The sequence below is a fragment of the Aotus nancymaae genome, unplaced genomic scaffold (genome assembly GCF_030222135.1).
Source record: "Aotus nancymaae isolate 86718 unplaced genomic scaffold, 86718_ANA_hifiasm-v0.15.2.pri h1tg000029l, whole genome shotgun sequence".
Lineage (NCBI taxonomy): Eukaryota > Metazoa > Chordata > Mammalia > Primates > Aotidae > Aotus > Aotus nancymaae.
Genome location: NW_026988442.1, coordinates 7,619,592 through 7,634,046, shown reverse-complemented (window position 1 = coordinate 7,634,046; position 14,455 = coordinate 7,619,592). Strand labels below are relative to the sequence as shown.

The window sequence follows — 14,455 nt, the reverse complement described above, 5'->3', positions numbered from 1 at the left end:
CCATGAAATCTAGTTGGGACTCTGTGATGTCTTATTTTCCCTGATGTATTCTTTGGTTTTTACTCCTTTTTTAGGCTCAGCATGGAGCTGGTGGAAGCAGAAGATCCTGAAGTCTGGTACTCACTGGATATGTTGTATTCAACATATATATACAGCTTATTTTGAGTTTTATTACACATGCCAGGCTTGCACATATGCCATTTTTTTATTTGTAGAAGAGGATATTCACTTGACTTTGGACATGGACAGTAGGTTTCTTACTATGACGGTGATAAGACTCCACCTGGTCTCCCGGATAGGGGTCATATTCCCACACTAAGACAACATGTCACATGGGACTCTGCCGGTGAAGAGTATGAACAATGCCATGTTCTTGCTGAAAACACTTAGCCTGAGTTTCATGGCCTGAGGTAATCTCCAGACAACTTCAGAATGTAGAACAGTGAGCAGCACAACTGACCTATCTCCTTCAGACAGCCCATGTCACCACAAATCACACAACTAAAAGGAGAAGAGACATTTTGGGTTGAAAAAGAGTAAAAAGATAATGTAGCTACATTTCTTTAGTCCTTTTGAACCCAAAGTGTCTCCTCATCTTTTTGTTGTTGTCATTGATGGTGGTGACATGGGCTTGTTTGTAGAGGACAGGTCAGCTGTCTGGCTCAATGGTCTGTACTCTGAAGTTGTCTGAAAATGTCCTCATGATTAAATTCAGCCTAAGTGTTTTTCCAGGAACACTGCAGGGTCAATGCTATCTCACCCATCTGCAGGTAGAGAAGGTCCCGTGTGTCTACCACCATGATCGTGATACCAGGACTGTTCCACCATTTGTCTATCACCATGATTGTGATGCCAGATCTGTACCTTTCAGAGACACCTTATTTATACTGAAGTAATTGGAAAAATGGTTTTTAAAAGTATTAATATCCTGTATTCAAATGATCATCCCTCAACATTTTATTATTCATTAATCATCCCTGGCTGTGTCAATTATTATATTTACATCTCTACACTGGAAATTTTCTATTTTTACTGTATCTTTGCTTTTGCTAGTTTCTGTTGTTGAACAAAAAATATTCCCTGCCTACATTTCAATTTTTGCCAAAGTTAATTTTAATCTATACAATGAAAATTTTTTGTCTTTAAGATAAGACCGTCAGCACATAAGGCCACAGCAAAACAGAGATTTTGCTAATTCGTTAGCCTTTGTTAATTTCTGGCTGACAGAGAGGTAGTTTATTTAATTAGATGCTAATATCTATTTAAGTGAGCATCCAGAGAAATGTCTATCAGACTAAGGATATCCAAAGCCCAGGCCATTCTCTTTGAGTCTTTTAAACTATTGCAGAAGAGAAGAGAATAGGCAGATTCCACATATGTGGACAGGAAGGAGAATACACCAAAAGACACAAACAACCGTTTCCCAAAACAGAATAGAAAATCCATTAAAATTCATAAAATATTTTCTCATGAAATGTAATCTCTCTAAACTTAGCCGTTATATGAAAGTCAATTCTTGATATACCACACTACGTTGACTGTTGACATTCATAAGAATTCATTTCCATGTTTGTCATTTGAAAAAGCAAAAGGACTATAATCCTTTTTTTTCTTTGCCGTGATCTTTTTAAGATTGAGGATTTTTTTTTCAAAATAAAACCAAAGATTTTAAAGATTGAAAATTGACATTAAAATTTATCTTCTCAAAGTAATGATGTTTAACTCAGGCTGTCTTATTCCTGTTTGTAGTATAACTGTCAAGTGGTCATTTAACCATTCTTTAAATGTTTCAAATTACTGGGAACAAACCACGTTCCAGGGTGTATCTTCTTTTGTTTCTTTTTTTCCTTTGTTTTTCTTTAAGTTCTGGGGTACATGTACAGATCTTGCAGGATTGTTACATGGGTACACACATGCCATTTTGATTTGCTGCCTCCATCCCCCGTCACCTACATTAGATATTTCTCCTAATGCTATCCCTCCCCAATCTCCCCACCCGCTGCTATCCCTCCTCTAGCTCCCCCACCCCCGACAGGCCCCAGTGTGTGATGTTCCCCTTCCTGTGTCCGTGTGTTCTCATTGTTCAACATCCACTTATGAGTGAGAACATGCGGTGTTTGCTTTTCTGTTCTTGTGTCAGTCTGCTGAGAATGATGGTTTCCAGTTTCATCCATGTCCCTGTAAAAGACATGAACTCATCGTTTTTTAATGGCTGCATAGTATTCCATGGTGTATATGTGCCACATTTTCTTTATCCAGTCTATCATTGATGGGCATTTGGGTTGGTTCCAAGTCTTTGCTATTGTAAGCAGTGCTGCAGCAAACATACGTGTGCATGTGTCTTTATAATAGAATGTTTTATAATCCTTTGGGTATGTACCCAATCATGGGATTGCTGGGTCAAATGGTATTTCTGTTTCTAGATCCTTGAGGTATCACCACACTGTCTTCCACAATGTGCCTGAATATTATATCTTTCTCTAGGTTTAGAAAGTTTTCTGTTATTATTATTATTTCTTTGAAGAAGCTTTCTACTCTTTGCTCCTTCTCAACCCCCTATTTAAGGCCAATGAATCTTTGATTTTCTCTTTTGAAGCCCTCTTCTAGATCTCTTAAGCATTCTGTGTTCCTTCTCATTGTTCTTTTCTTTTTTCTCCTCTGACTGTATTTTGAAATAGCTTGTTTTAATGCTAATTCGTCTGCTTAATCAATTCTATTGACACTCAGTAAGGCATTTTCCAGCTCCAGGATTTGTTTGCTATTTTCTATTATGTCAGTATCCTTGTTAAATTTTTCTGATACTATTTTGAATTGTTTATGTTTTCTTGAAGTCCACTGAGCTTTCTCAAAATAGTTATTCTAAATTTCCTGAGAAGTTACATATCTCCATCGCTCCAGGGTTGGTCACTGGTGGCTTATCTGGTCTATTGGGTGAGGTCATATTGACTTAAATGTTCTTGATACTGTTGATATTTGTCAATATCTGGGCATTGAAGGATAAGGTATTTATTCCAGCCTTTGCAGTCAGGTCTTGTTTGTACCTGTCCTTCAGAGGGCCTTCCAGGAATTCAAAGTGGGCTGATGAGTTCCCTAAGCCAGTGGTCACTACAGCCATTTTTGTACTACAGGGCACCCCAGGCCCAGGTACACTGCAATCCTTACAGATTCCCAGGTCTGCAGCCCTGTTGGACTTGGGGAAGATCAGGGATTGTTCTCTGGGTTCCCAGGTAAAGCCTCTAGCTTACTCTCCTCTATTTCCCCCAAGAAAAAGGAATCTCTCTGTAGGCTACACTGCCTGGAGTATGGGGAGGGGTGATGCAAGCATTCCCATAGCTGCTGCAGCTGCTGCTGTCGCACTGGCTGTGACCTCAAGTCCGGCGTCTTCCAGACCTATGCAACATCAGGGTTTGCCCAAGGAGTGTTGTGGTCACTGCAGCCTGCCTGCCCCTGACATTTATTTGAAGCCCAATTAATTTCCAGTGATAAAGCTGACCAGAACTTTGGTGGGTTCTTCCTCCTGGGGCAGCTGATTCCCTTGTGACCCAGGGTGACTCTAAATGCTTCTTCTGTGGACATCAGCCTGGAATCAAGCGCTGTGGGGTTCTGTTCAGGGTTGTGCTTCACTATGGCAAGACTGATACTGAGTTTGAATATGAAGTCCCACACTTTCCTCCTTGTCTCCAAAAGAACTTTTCCCAAAAAGCATTTAAAAAATTTTATGTCAATGTTGATGGAATGACATACTTTTTGACTCAAGGGTCTTAAATGGATTTTTAGTTTTGATTCAATGTGACAGAACACTGTTTCTTTAAAGTGTGATCTGCAGCCCTCATGTACTAAAATCACCTGTGGTGCTTATATTATAAAAAGGCAGACTCTAGGGCCCACACCACCTAAATCTCCTTGGGTTGGAGACCAGTGTGTAGCTCCTATAATCTCCACAGCTGTTTCTAAGGTACACCAAATTCAAGAACCATTCTTTCATATTTTCAGACTAGGGATTCTCACAAAATGACCGAGAGGAAAAACCTTAATCTTTTAAAGTTAGAGTTCAAGCATTAGACTATGCACTTCTTAAACGCAGTTTATCTTTCCCATTTTCTCTTTCTAGTTCTGTATACTGTCAAGGCATTGGTGCAGAAATAGGAAACAAAGCAGTGAAAGAAAAACTATTTATTTCTTTATATATGTTTTGGTTTAATAATCACCAAAAAGACTTCCATTTTCTCTCTCCCACCCTGTCCACCAGTTATATTGGCCTTCAACACATGGCGATAGCAACATATATAAATCTATATCATGCATTTATACACACAAACATACTGTATCAGCACTGTGAAGACACAGACTGGGCTTTACTATCTCTGGGGGCCTCTCTCATGCCACTTAAAAATGAGCACACGTTTGCTCTATGCAAGAATTTCAGCAGAATCGGTCTGGCTGGCTGTCCCCAGTTTCCCCGAGGTAAGATAGGATGACAAAATGGGACAGCGTATTTGAAGTGAGGTCAGTCCAATTTGGATATCATAAAAGAAAAGAAATAGGATGTGCTAGCTTGAGCCTGAGATGGTATTTGGGAAGTCACCATGTTCATGATGTGAACTCAAAGAATGCAGATGCTACAGTGCAGACCAAAGCCCAGCCTGACTTGACCCAATAGGATCAAGTGTGGATCTGTGAGTAGCGCTCACTGAGTCCCCACCAGTGCTGTCCATTAGGGCACTGCTGCTTAGTATTGTGCTTTTAGACCTGCCAGAGGAGCTCCAGCATTGGGACCACATGCTTCATTCATCAGAATCAGGGTCCTCTATCCACTGAGTTTTCCATCTCAGGGCAGCTGATGAGGCAAGAAGTGTGCTGTTGCTGGTTCCCACGCTGCTGGGGCTGTTGAGAAGCAGTATCACAAAACCGTCTATGCAAACTACACATCCTTTGCTTCGTGCTGGGCCAAGTGGGCCTTGGCTAAGGGTATTCCATAGCTGTCAGAAAGGCTTTCTGCCTTTCTTCCCGCTCCACCAGGAGACACCTCTGACTCCCTCTTCTGGACCCTCCAGTGGACTTGGAGGAACGAGGCCCAGATGCTCCTCAGCAGATAGGTGGCCGCACAAAAGGGGGACAGGCCCACCCTTCCTGCTGTTTTAAGGACCTCTGGTGGCTGTGCTTCTTGCATGGTTCCTGGAAGGCAAGGGTCACAAGGCTGGAGTGCGTGGCAGAGCCCTTAGGGATTTCACCTGCAGACAAAAATAAACCAAAACAGTGTATATTGCCAGGCCCTGCTGATGGCTACCTGAAGCTGGAGTGAGAGCGATGTGGTGACTGAAGCCAGGAGTATGTGAGAGCCAGGTAAGAGGGTGAGCTAAGAGCATGCGCTGCAGTCTGGAGGAACAACAGGTGCCCCAGGTTAGGGGGAGCCTCCCCACCTCCCCGTGTCCCGAGATCCCTGCTCCAATTCGCTGCACGCTGGGTGGCTGGATCCTACCATTCCCTCTTCAGGGGCCAGGTGACTCTTCAAATCACTTTGTCTCCATAGAAAAGTGGCCTCTGCCATCTCCCCCCAGAAAGAAGTGCTTAGCATGAAACATGCATATACGGAAACAGCCTGTTGTAGGAAGAAGAGGTCATTTTGCAGGGAAGTCCTCTGTTAAGTTGATGTCCAGTTGACATAACGAGGACGTGAAGGGGCCAAGTCTATATGGACCTCAGAGCTCAACTAAGTCCAGTTCCACCTTTGACAGATGAGGGTGCAGCAGACTCACAGAGACTAAGGGACAAGCCAAAGCCACACACCAGTTAGTGACAAGCCAGGTATTAGAACTGAGGCCTCGGGTCCTTTCCAATGATCTATGGGTGGTCGAGGGGAAAGCTTCCACAATGGAAAAAGTCAGTGGATACTAGAGAGATTTTGGGGTTAGTTTTTCCGGCACAGGAATAAGGATTTACAGAGGCAATCCTGTAAGTGTTGCTCTAAAGAGGCTCAGGAAAGAAAGGAATTACCAGAGAAAAACAAAAGGGAATTATTGAAAAAAAGCAAGTTAAATCACGACCCTAGTCATTTTCACACTATAGGGATCGATATTCTCTCAGGTTACGATTTAGAAACATTTCTAGGAATATGCTCAATTGCTTACGGCAAAACTTTGAAGTTTTTATTTTATTTTGTATAGCAAGCACCAACAAGTGAATGAAGTGAGTGAATGAATTGGTAGATACATGAATTGGGGAGGGGGTTGAAGAACTTTGTCATCAGGGCTTTGATTTGGCAGGGCCTAACCTCAAATACAGAGAAAGGGAAGGGTCCTTTTCTTGTCCCCCACCCCAGGAAAAGCTGAGGAGCTGCCCCGCCCAGCAGTGGAGTGCCCTGGATTGGAGGAGCCTGGGAAAGGGGAGCTTTGGCTCTGGATTAGAGAGTCCTGGACGTCCTCCCATCCTGAGGGGGCATGGAGAATGGGCAGCTGAGCCCAGGTCTTGGGGAACGGGGTGTGGGGGGGCTGCACTGCTACCCTGCTCAGAAGTTGCTCTGATGATCAGCAGGTGCACTTGGAGGTGATTGCTTCTGGGAGAGGAGGCTTCTGCCTTCCCTGCCACCACCTTGCCTGGGACAGCACTTGAATAGGAATCAATTTGCATCATTCCTGCTGTCACCAGCCCCAAAGACTAAGTAGCTTAAGTAGCTTATTTCTCCCTCTGCAGACCTACTCTCAAAGCATTCCCAGCCTTCACCTCCTCCAGCTGGTTCTCCAGTACTGTAATAACGAGGGGCCCAGAACACCCTTGGCTCAGGTTGGGTCGAGAGACTGACTTCCTGAATGTTGCCCTCTCACTGCCTGCCCCACCCTCATCCCATTCTGCAGGACCCTCTGGTCCTGGGGTGTCTCTGGCTTCTGGCTGTGGCATGGATTGGAACCTGCTGAAAGCAGATGGAGGCTGCTGCCTCAGGCAGGACCCAGGGAATCTACAACCCTTTTGACCTTTTCAACTGGCTCCCCAGCCCTAAATTACCCGATCCTCTCTCCTGTGTCACACTCCTGTGTCCAGGCCCTCTAGGGACTCCAAATGACAGAACTAGGAGGTAGGTGAAAGCTCGAGGCCAGCCCTCCCATTTGACAGAAGGGCAAACTGAGACTCAGGAGAAGGAAAGACTTGCCCAAGTTCAAATAGGAGACAGAGCCCCATTATCATGGAAGAACTGGTGCGTGGGGAGGGGCGCGCCCATGAGACGTTGGATAGCACTCCACCATTGAGCAGGGTGGGGGTGTGAGGGAAGGGGTCTGGGATTTTTGAGCCCAGGTAGCTTCGCTGGGTCTTTCCTGGTCTCTGTGGCTGGGAGCAACAGTTCTTAGTTCCTGTGGCCCTAAGCCTCCCAAGCATTTTATGAGAAAGGCAGCAGAGTTGGGGGAGGGCAGTGTTTGAGGGTTCCTTCTCCATCCCCCGTCCTCTGCCCCAGCAGCTGAGCAGCAACCCTCAACTCCTGTCTCTGTAGGCAGCTGCATCATTGTGGAGGGAGTGGTGAGGCTGAGGCCAGCGTCAGACTCCCCCCACCCCAGAGCAAGGGCCTCTGTGCTGGCCCCAGGGGCTGAGGGGTACTGAGCCCACCTCCTGGACAGACACCTGCTCCTCACCATCCACGCCTGAGCTGTCACGCAGCAGGGGAGCCAAGAAGCCTTCCTTGGAGCCACTGACCTGATGGGGACCTGGGTCAGTCCAGTCCCACCCTCCTCCCTTCCCTGGAACCCATAGTCCAGCCAGTGCTGTAACTAAGCTGTGACCAGAAGGGCAGATGCTGTGTGTGTGTGTGTGTGTGTGTGTGTGTGTGTGTGTACATGCACGTGCATGCATGCACACACACCCAAGTGGGTGTTGGGAGGACTGACTTTAGGACCCTGAGATATTGAAATACGTAAGACTCAAATAAAATCTACCACAGTGAGAAGGGTACTCAGCTTATCAGAAATCAGGTTCAAATAAGTCCCTTCACTTCCTTAGTCTCGGTTTTCATGTCTGCAAATTGGAAATAATTCCTAGGAGGAGAAACCTAGGCAAAAATGATCCCCAAGCTGGAAGTTGCTGCATGGAGGCAACACGATGCAGTCCCACTGCTTCCCGCCCCCATGAGAGGACTGAGGATGGGAAGAGAAAGGGCTCTGGCTCAGGAACACAAGGGCAGCCTCCACCATCTCCTCACTGCGCCCCTTTCCTCTGCTGCTGGCCTCCTGAGCCCTTCACAGGCCCAGGCAGCAGGGGACGGGGGGAGCCCCAAGTTCTCAGAGGGAGATTTGCCCTAAGGTTCTCTCCGCCTTCCCTCAGGCAGTGAGGCTGAGGGTACAGCCGTCTCCCAGAGCTCCATCCTGAGCCCCTCGTGGCGGTCCCCCAGCAGGTTTGAGCACGTTTAGCTTCCCATGTATTCTCCAGCTTCTCTTTGGGTGGTATGGGGCAAGGAAGAGTGTTGCTACATGCCTGGACCCACAGATTGTGGTCTGGGCGTGCTGGGGCTGCGGGAGGGATTGCAGTCTCCCAAGCCTTCCCCAGAGCTAGGAACTGGCCGGTGGCCACCTGCTGTGTCCCAGCAAAGCTGATGGCACCCAGCACATGGCTATTGGCTATTCGGCTGTTCTTGCCACTTGGCCTGGCCCCTGTGCATGCCCCCTCCAAAGACAGCAGGACCCCTGCATGCTGCCCCCACCAGTGATTCTGTAGAGAGGTGAAGGGGAGCTTCTCCCAGCATCCAGCTCCCTTTGCTCTGCCTCCCCCAACTGGGTGGTGATTGAGAATCAGAGGCAGAGGATTTAGAGAGCGTCTCTTCCCACTCCCCATCTGGCAGATGAAGAAACTACCTATCCAGAGATGTGAAGGGACATGTTCTAGGTCACACAGCAGGCCAGTGTCCAGGCAGGTTCCAACCTGAAGTCCCTGGGGCCACTTGTGCTGCCCCAGGCACAGATCGCCTGCTTCCTCCACCTCCCTCGTCCCCAAGCTTGAACTTGCAGCAAGATCCCAAGATGAGATGCTGAGGGAATTGTTTTACAGATTTGTTGATCGGATCTCAGAATGAAAAGGGCCCTGAGCTCATCAGCCAGGAAGAAATCCGATTTGGCTTTGATGGCCATAGTTATTGGTCATATATCATTGAAATCTTTTTATTTTCTATGAACCCGGTGGTGGAGGGGCTCGGGGGCTGGACTGGCTGCTGGGCCCAGAGCTGCTTCTGTACTTGGCAGCTGTGGTCTGCCTCCATCATCACGTAAGCCACTTCCTTCTAATAAAGCTCTTTCTCTGACGTATATAAATCTCCTATTGGTTCTTTTTCTCTGGAGAAGCCTAATACAATGGGGCCATGGAGCATCCCAGAGAGAAAGTAGGGGTGAAGCAGGGAGCCCCATCCTAGCAGCTGGATCCTAGGGCCCTTCAGGCCAGGGCATCTGGGAGTCTGGTGAGATCTCACAGGTTATATAAGTGTTGCCGATTTTATTCAGTTTTCATTGTCTTTTCCCCAGTGATATCAAGTACGAGGTGCTCCCCTGAGCCTAGCATCAGTCATAGCTTATGCTGGAACCACGATTCAGTGAGACACACAGATAGGGCCACGCCAAGGTCCATGACCCAGAGCCATACTAAGAGGGCTCCAATCCCATACTTCTGTCCCTAAATGCCAATTACTGGAACTTCCAGCTTGCATTGGTAAAATCTGTAACAGATGCTCAGAGGACTGGGCAAATGCAGCACAAAGCAGCACAGCTTCAAACACAAGCGGACTAGCAGGCAGAGACGCAGAGTGCAGGTCGCCAGCAGGCAGTAGAGCCCGTTCACAAGCCAAAGTGAGGGAAGAGAGACCCCTGGCATCACGGTCACTGCCCACATGCCCTGCTTGTTGTGCCAACTGTGGGAGTCCATTGTACCTCTGTGGGGTGACCACATGTGTTGGGGTATCAAGGGGTGATGTGTCATGACATCTGCAATGAGTGTTTAAAAGTTGCATCCGATCAGGTGCGGTGGCTTATGCCTGTAATCCCAGTACTTTGGGAGGCCAAGGAGAGTGGATCACCCGAGGTCAGAAGTTCGAGACCAGCCTGACCAGTATGATGAAACCCCATTTCTACTAAAAATACAAAAATTAGCCAGGCATGGTGGCATGTGCCTGTAGTCCCAGCTACTCGGGAGGCTGAGACAGGAAAATCTCTGGAACCCAGGAGGCAGAGGTTGCAGTGAGTGATTGTGCCACTGCACTCCAGCCTGGGGAACAAGAGAGAAACTCCAGCTCAAAATAAATAAATAAATAATAAAATAAAATTAAATAAAAGTTGCATCCTTGGCTGGGAGCGGTGGCTCACGCCTGTAATCCCAGCACTTTGGGAGGCTAAGGCAGGCGGATCACGAGGTCAGGGTTTCGAGACCAGCCTGGCCAACATGATGAATCTCCATCTTTACTAAAAATACAAAAATTAGGTGAGCATGGTGGCGGGTGCTTGTAGTCTCAACTAATTGGGAGGCTGAAGCAGGAGAATCACTTGAACCTGGGAGTCGGAGGCTGCAGTGAGCTGAGATTGCACCACTGCACTCCAGCCTGGGAGACAAAGTGAGATTCTGTCTCAAAATAAAAAAAAAATGTTTCATCCTTAAGGCTTTAGGCAGAGGAGGGATGAGGTTGAAGAGGGCCAGAGAAAACCCTCTTGGGTGCTGCAGTGGGGCAGAGGGGATGGAAGTGGGAAAGGCATAGGGAGAGATGAGTTTTGGCTAACCATCTTCATAGTCCAAGGAGACTGGGAAGCTCCCACTCTGTGGGTGGGGAAGGCAGGAGAGGAGAAGGGCTGAGAGCAACCCACTCACTCTTGATTAGAAGCAGTACAGTACCTACTGCCTCAAAAAAAGGCCAGCCATGGTGGCTCATGCCTGCCATCCCAGCACTTTGGAAGGCCAAGGCAGGCCGTCCCAGTGCTGGCTAAGCCCAGGAGTTCAACACCAGCCTGGGCAAGATTGCAGGACCCCGACTCCACAAAAACTGTAAAAATTAGCCATGCATGGTGGCTCTCCTGCAGTCCCAGCTACTCTAGAGCCTGAGGCAAGAGGATTGCTTGAGCCCAGGAGGTTAAAGCTATAGTGAGCTGAGATCTCTCCGCTGCACTCCAGCCTGGGCAACAGAGTGAGACCCTGTCTCAAAAACAAAAAAAACCAAACAAACCAGAAAAACAACAACAACAACAGGGCGTGGTGGCTCCCGCCTGTAATCACAGCACTTTGGAGGCTGAGATGAGCAGATCACAAGGTCAGGAGTTCGAGACCAGCCTGGCCAATATGGTGAAACCTGGTCTCTACTAAAAATACAAAATTAGCCAGGTGTGGTGGCACATGCCTGTAATCCCAGCTACTCAGGAGACTGAGGCAGGAGAATCTCTTGAACCTGGGAGGCAGAAGTTGCAGTGAGCTAATATTGTGCCACTGCACTCCAGCCTGGGTGACAGAGGGAGACTCTGTCTCAAAAACAAACAAACAAAAAATAACTTGGACCTAAATTGTGTCCCACTGAATTTTGTGTCTTGATTGTAGCATAAGCTTCCACTGATGCCAGGCTTGGGGGAGCAACTCTTACCGTGTGGCCTTTGGTTGTGAGTCTCAGCAGATGTCAGCCCCAAATCTATAGAGCACTCAGGGGAGGGAACTAATTACTACTCAGACTACTTGAGTTCAATTAGCAACTGGGCACATTATTCAACCTCTGTGTGCCTCAGTTTCCTTACCCGTAAGGTGAGGGTGTATCAGTTTGCTAGGGCTCCCAGAACACGGTACGTCAAAATGGACTGCTTAAACAATAGAAATGTATCTTCTCACAGTTGTGGAGGCTGGGAGTGTGAGCTCAAGGTGTCTGCAGGGCTGGTTTATTGGAGGCCTCTCTCCTTGGCTGATGGGCGGCTGCCTTCTCCCTGTGTCCTCACAGGATCTTCCCTCTGTTTGGGTCCAAATTTCCTCTTCTTAGAAGCCCACCAGTCATATTATATTAGGGCCCATCCTAGCAGCCTCATCTTAATTACGTCTCCAAAGACCCTATCTTCCAATACGGCCACATTTTGAGGGACCGGGATCAAGACTTCAATATATGAATGTGGGGTGGGGGACATAAATCAGCCCTAACTGGAGGATAATATCAGGATTTATTCCTTCACAGACTTGTACAGTTGATTGAATTAAGACATGTAAACTGCTTAGAACACCAATAGAAAATACTTTCTACTACTATTATTATTACTGTTATTTTAGAGACAGTGTCTCGCTGTGTTGCCCAGGCTAGAGTGCAGTGGTATGACCATAGCTCGCTACAGCCTTGAACTCATGTTCTCAATCCTCCTGCCTTGGACTTCCGAGTCGCTAAGATTGCAGGAGTACACCACCATACCGTCCCTCCCTCCCTCCGCCCCCTTTCTTTTCTCTCTCTCTCTCTTTTTTTGGAGGTGGAGTCTCGCTCTGTTGCCCAGGCTGGAGTGCAGTGGCGCAACCTCGGCTCGTTGCAAACTCCGCCTCCCTCAAGTGATTCTCCTGCCTCAGCCTCCTGAGTAGCTCGGATGACAGGCACGTGCTGCCACACCCAGCTAATTTCTGTATTTTTGGTGGAGACGGGGTTTCACCACGTTGGCCAGGCTGATCTCAAACTCCTGACCTCACATGACCCACCGGCCTCTGTCCGAAAGTGCTGGGATTACAGGCGTGAGCCACTGTGCCAGGCCTCCAGCCTGCTTTCTATTGTTAAAGATGCAGAAATGACATATGAATGTGGGGCAGCCTCTTTACAAATTTCCCCAAGCTCCTGCCTCCCCTGAAATGTGGCTCCTTTGAGTCCTAATGGTTCTCAGACCCCTCGCCCTCAGAAGCCCTCCCTACTTGCTTCAGGTGCCTCCCTTCTGAAGTCACAGCTCTGACGTCAGGATCCTTTGTAACTGCCTTCTCCTCCCAGGGCAGCCTGACTAGGTGGCCCCTTGAAAGCAACTAAGCCTATGGGTTTTTTTTTTACTTTTTTTTGTGACTGAGTCTCCCTCTGTCGGCCAGACTGGAGTGCAGCGGTGCGATCTCGGCTCCCTGCAACCTCTGCCTCCCGGGTTCAAGCAATTCTTCTGCCTCAGCCTCCTGAGTAGCTGGGATTACATGCACGTGCCACCACACCCAGCTAATTTTTGTATTTTAGTAGAGACAGGGTTTCACCATCTTGGTCAGGCTGGTCTCTAACTCCTGACCTTGTGATCCACCCGCCTTGGACTCCCAAAGTGCTGGAATTATAGGCATGAGCCACCACGCCCGGCCAAGCCTGTGGTTTTCAAAGTGTGGTCTCCAGACCATCAGCACCACCTGGGAACTTGTTAGAAAGGCACATTCTTGGGCCCATCCCAGACCTCTTTGTGTTAATAAACCCTCCAGCTGATTCTAATGGATGCTCCAGGCCGAACAAGTGTCCTCAAGTAGGTCCTCAGTGAAGGCATAAATTCTGCTAAATTACCGCTTGGGGGCAGCACAGGACTGCAAGGTAACCATGGGCTGATGAAAAGCATCTGCGATTGCAAAAGCCTCTCACTGCCCTTCCCACCTCCAGTCCTGCCTCAAGCCCCCTTCAGTTCTCTCCACACACCCTGCATGACCTCTGGAAACCTCAAACCACATGGTGTCACTGGTTCAGAACTCTTCAGCAGTTCCCTAGGACATGAAAGGTGCTTCATTTGCTGAGCAGTATCTCCTGCCAGGTATATCTTACATGCCTCCCCCACCCCCATCTCTGTACCTTCCCTGGGGTCAGACCCACCTGGGTTCGAATTTCAGCTCTGCCATTTACCGTCTGGGTGTGATGTGGGCAAGATACATCATTTTGAGCCCCTCTCCATGAAATGGGAGCAGTTAATAAGACTTTTCTTATGGGGCTGTTATGAGAATTGGAGACCTCCTTTATAAAAAGATTTTAGCCTGGGATCACGCAAACAGTGGGTGCCTGATACGCAGCAACTCTGCTTCACCATCTGCACTGTGAAACACAGCCTGCCGTCGAGGCCACAGGCCCCCCTCCGTGCCAGGTGTAGAAGGTGCTGTCTGAGTCCCACCCATCATCTCCGTTCGTGACTTCCAGCTGCCAGAACCTGTGTCTCTTTGCCTGGGGCTTTCTCTGGCTGCTGGTACCCACTGTGGTGCCAGGGTGGTAAATCTCTATAAATTGGGGATGATAATAGTGCCTACTTCATCCACTGTTGGGAAGGCCTTGTTAGTACCCTGCATAGAAGAGGGCCTCCGGCTGGGCGCGGTGGCTCACACCTGTAATCCCAGCACTTTGGGAGGCTGAGACAGGGGGATCACAATATCAGGAGTTTGAGACCAGCCTGGCCAACATGGTGAAACTCCATCTCTACTAAAAATATAAAAATTAGCTGGGAGTGGTGGCGGCACCTATAGTCCCAGCTACTCAGGAGGCTGAGGCAGGAGAATCGCTCGAACC

At 48.1% G+C, this 14,455-nt stretch overlaps 1 protein-coding gene across 1 annotated transcript in view; it reads left to right on the top strand.

The window, feature by feature from the left end:
- Positions 1-256, top strand: part of LOC135276960 (neuroblastoma breakpoint family member 11-like) — a 66,345-nt gene extending 66,089 nt beyond the window's left edge. Inside the window, exon 8 of the mRNA XM_064382266.1 lies at positions 75-256. Coding sequence (XP_064238336.1) covers positions 75-165 — 91 coding nt within the window. The 3' untranslated portion in view covers positions 166-256. The remainder of the gene's footprint in view (positions 1-74) is intronic.
- Positions 257-14,455: the final 14,199 nt, after the last annotated feature.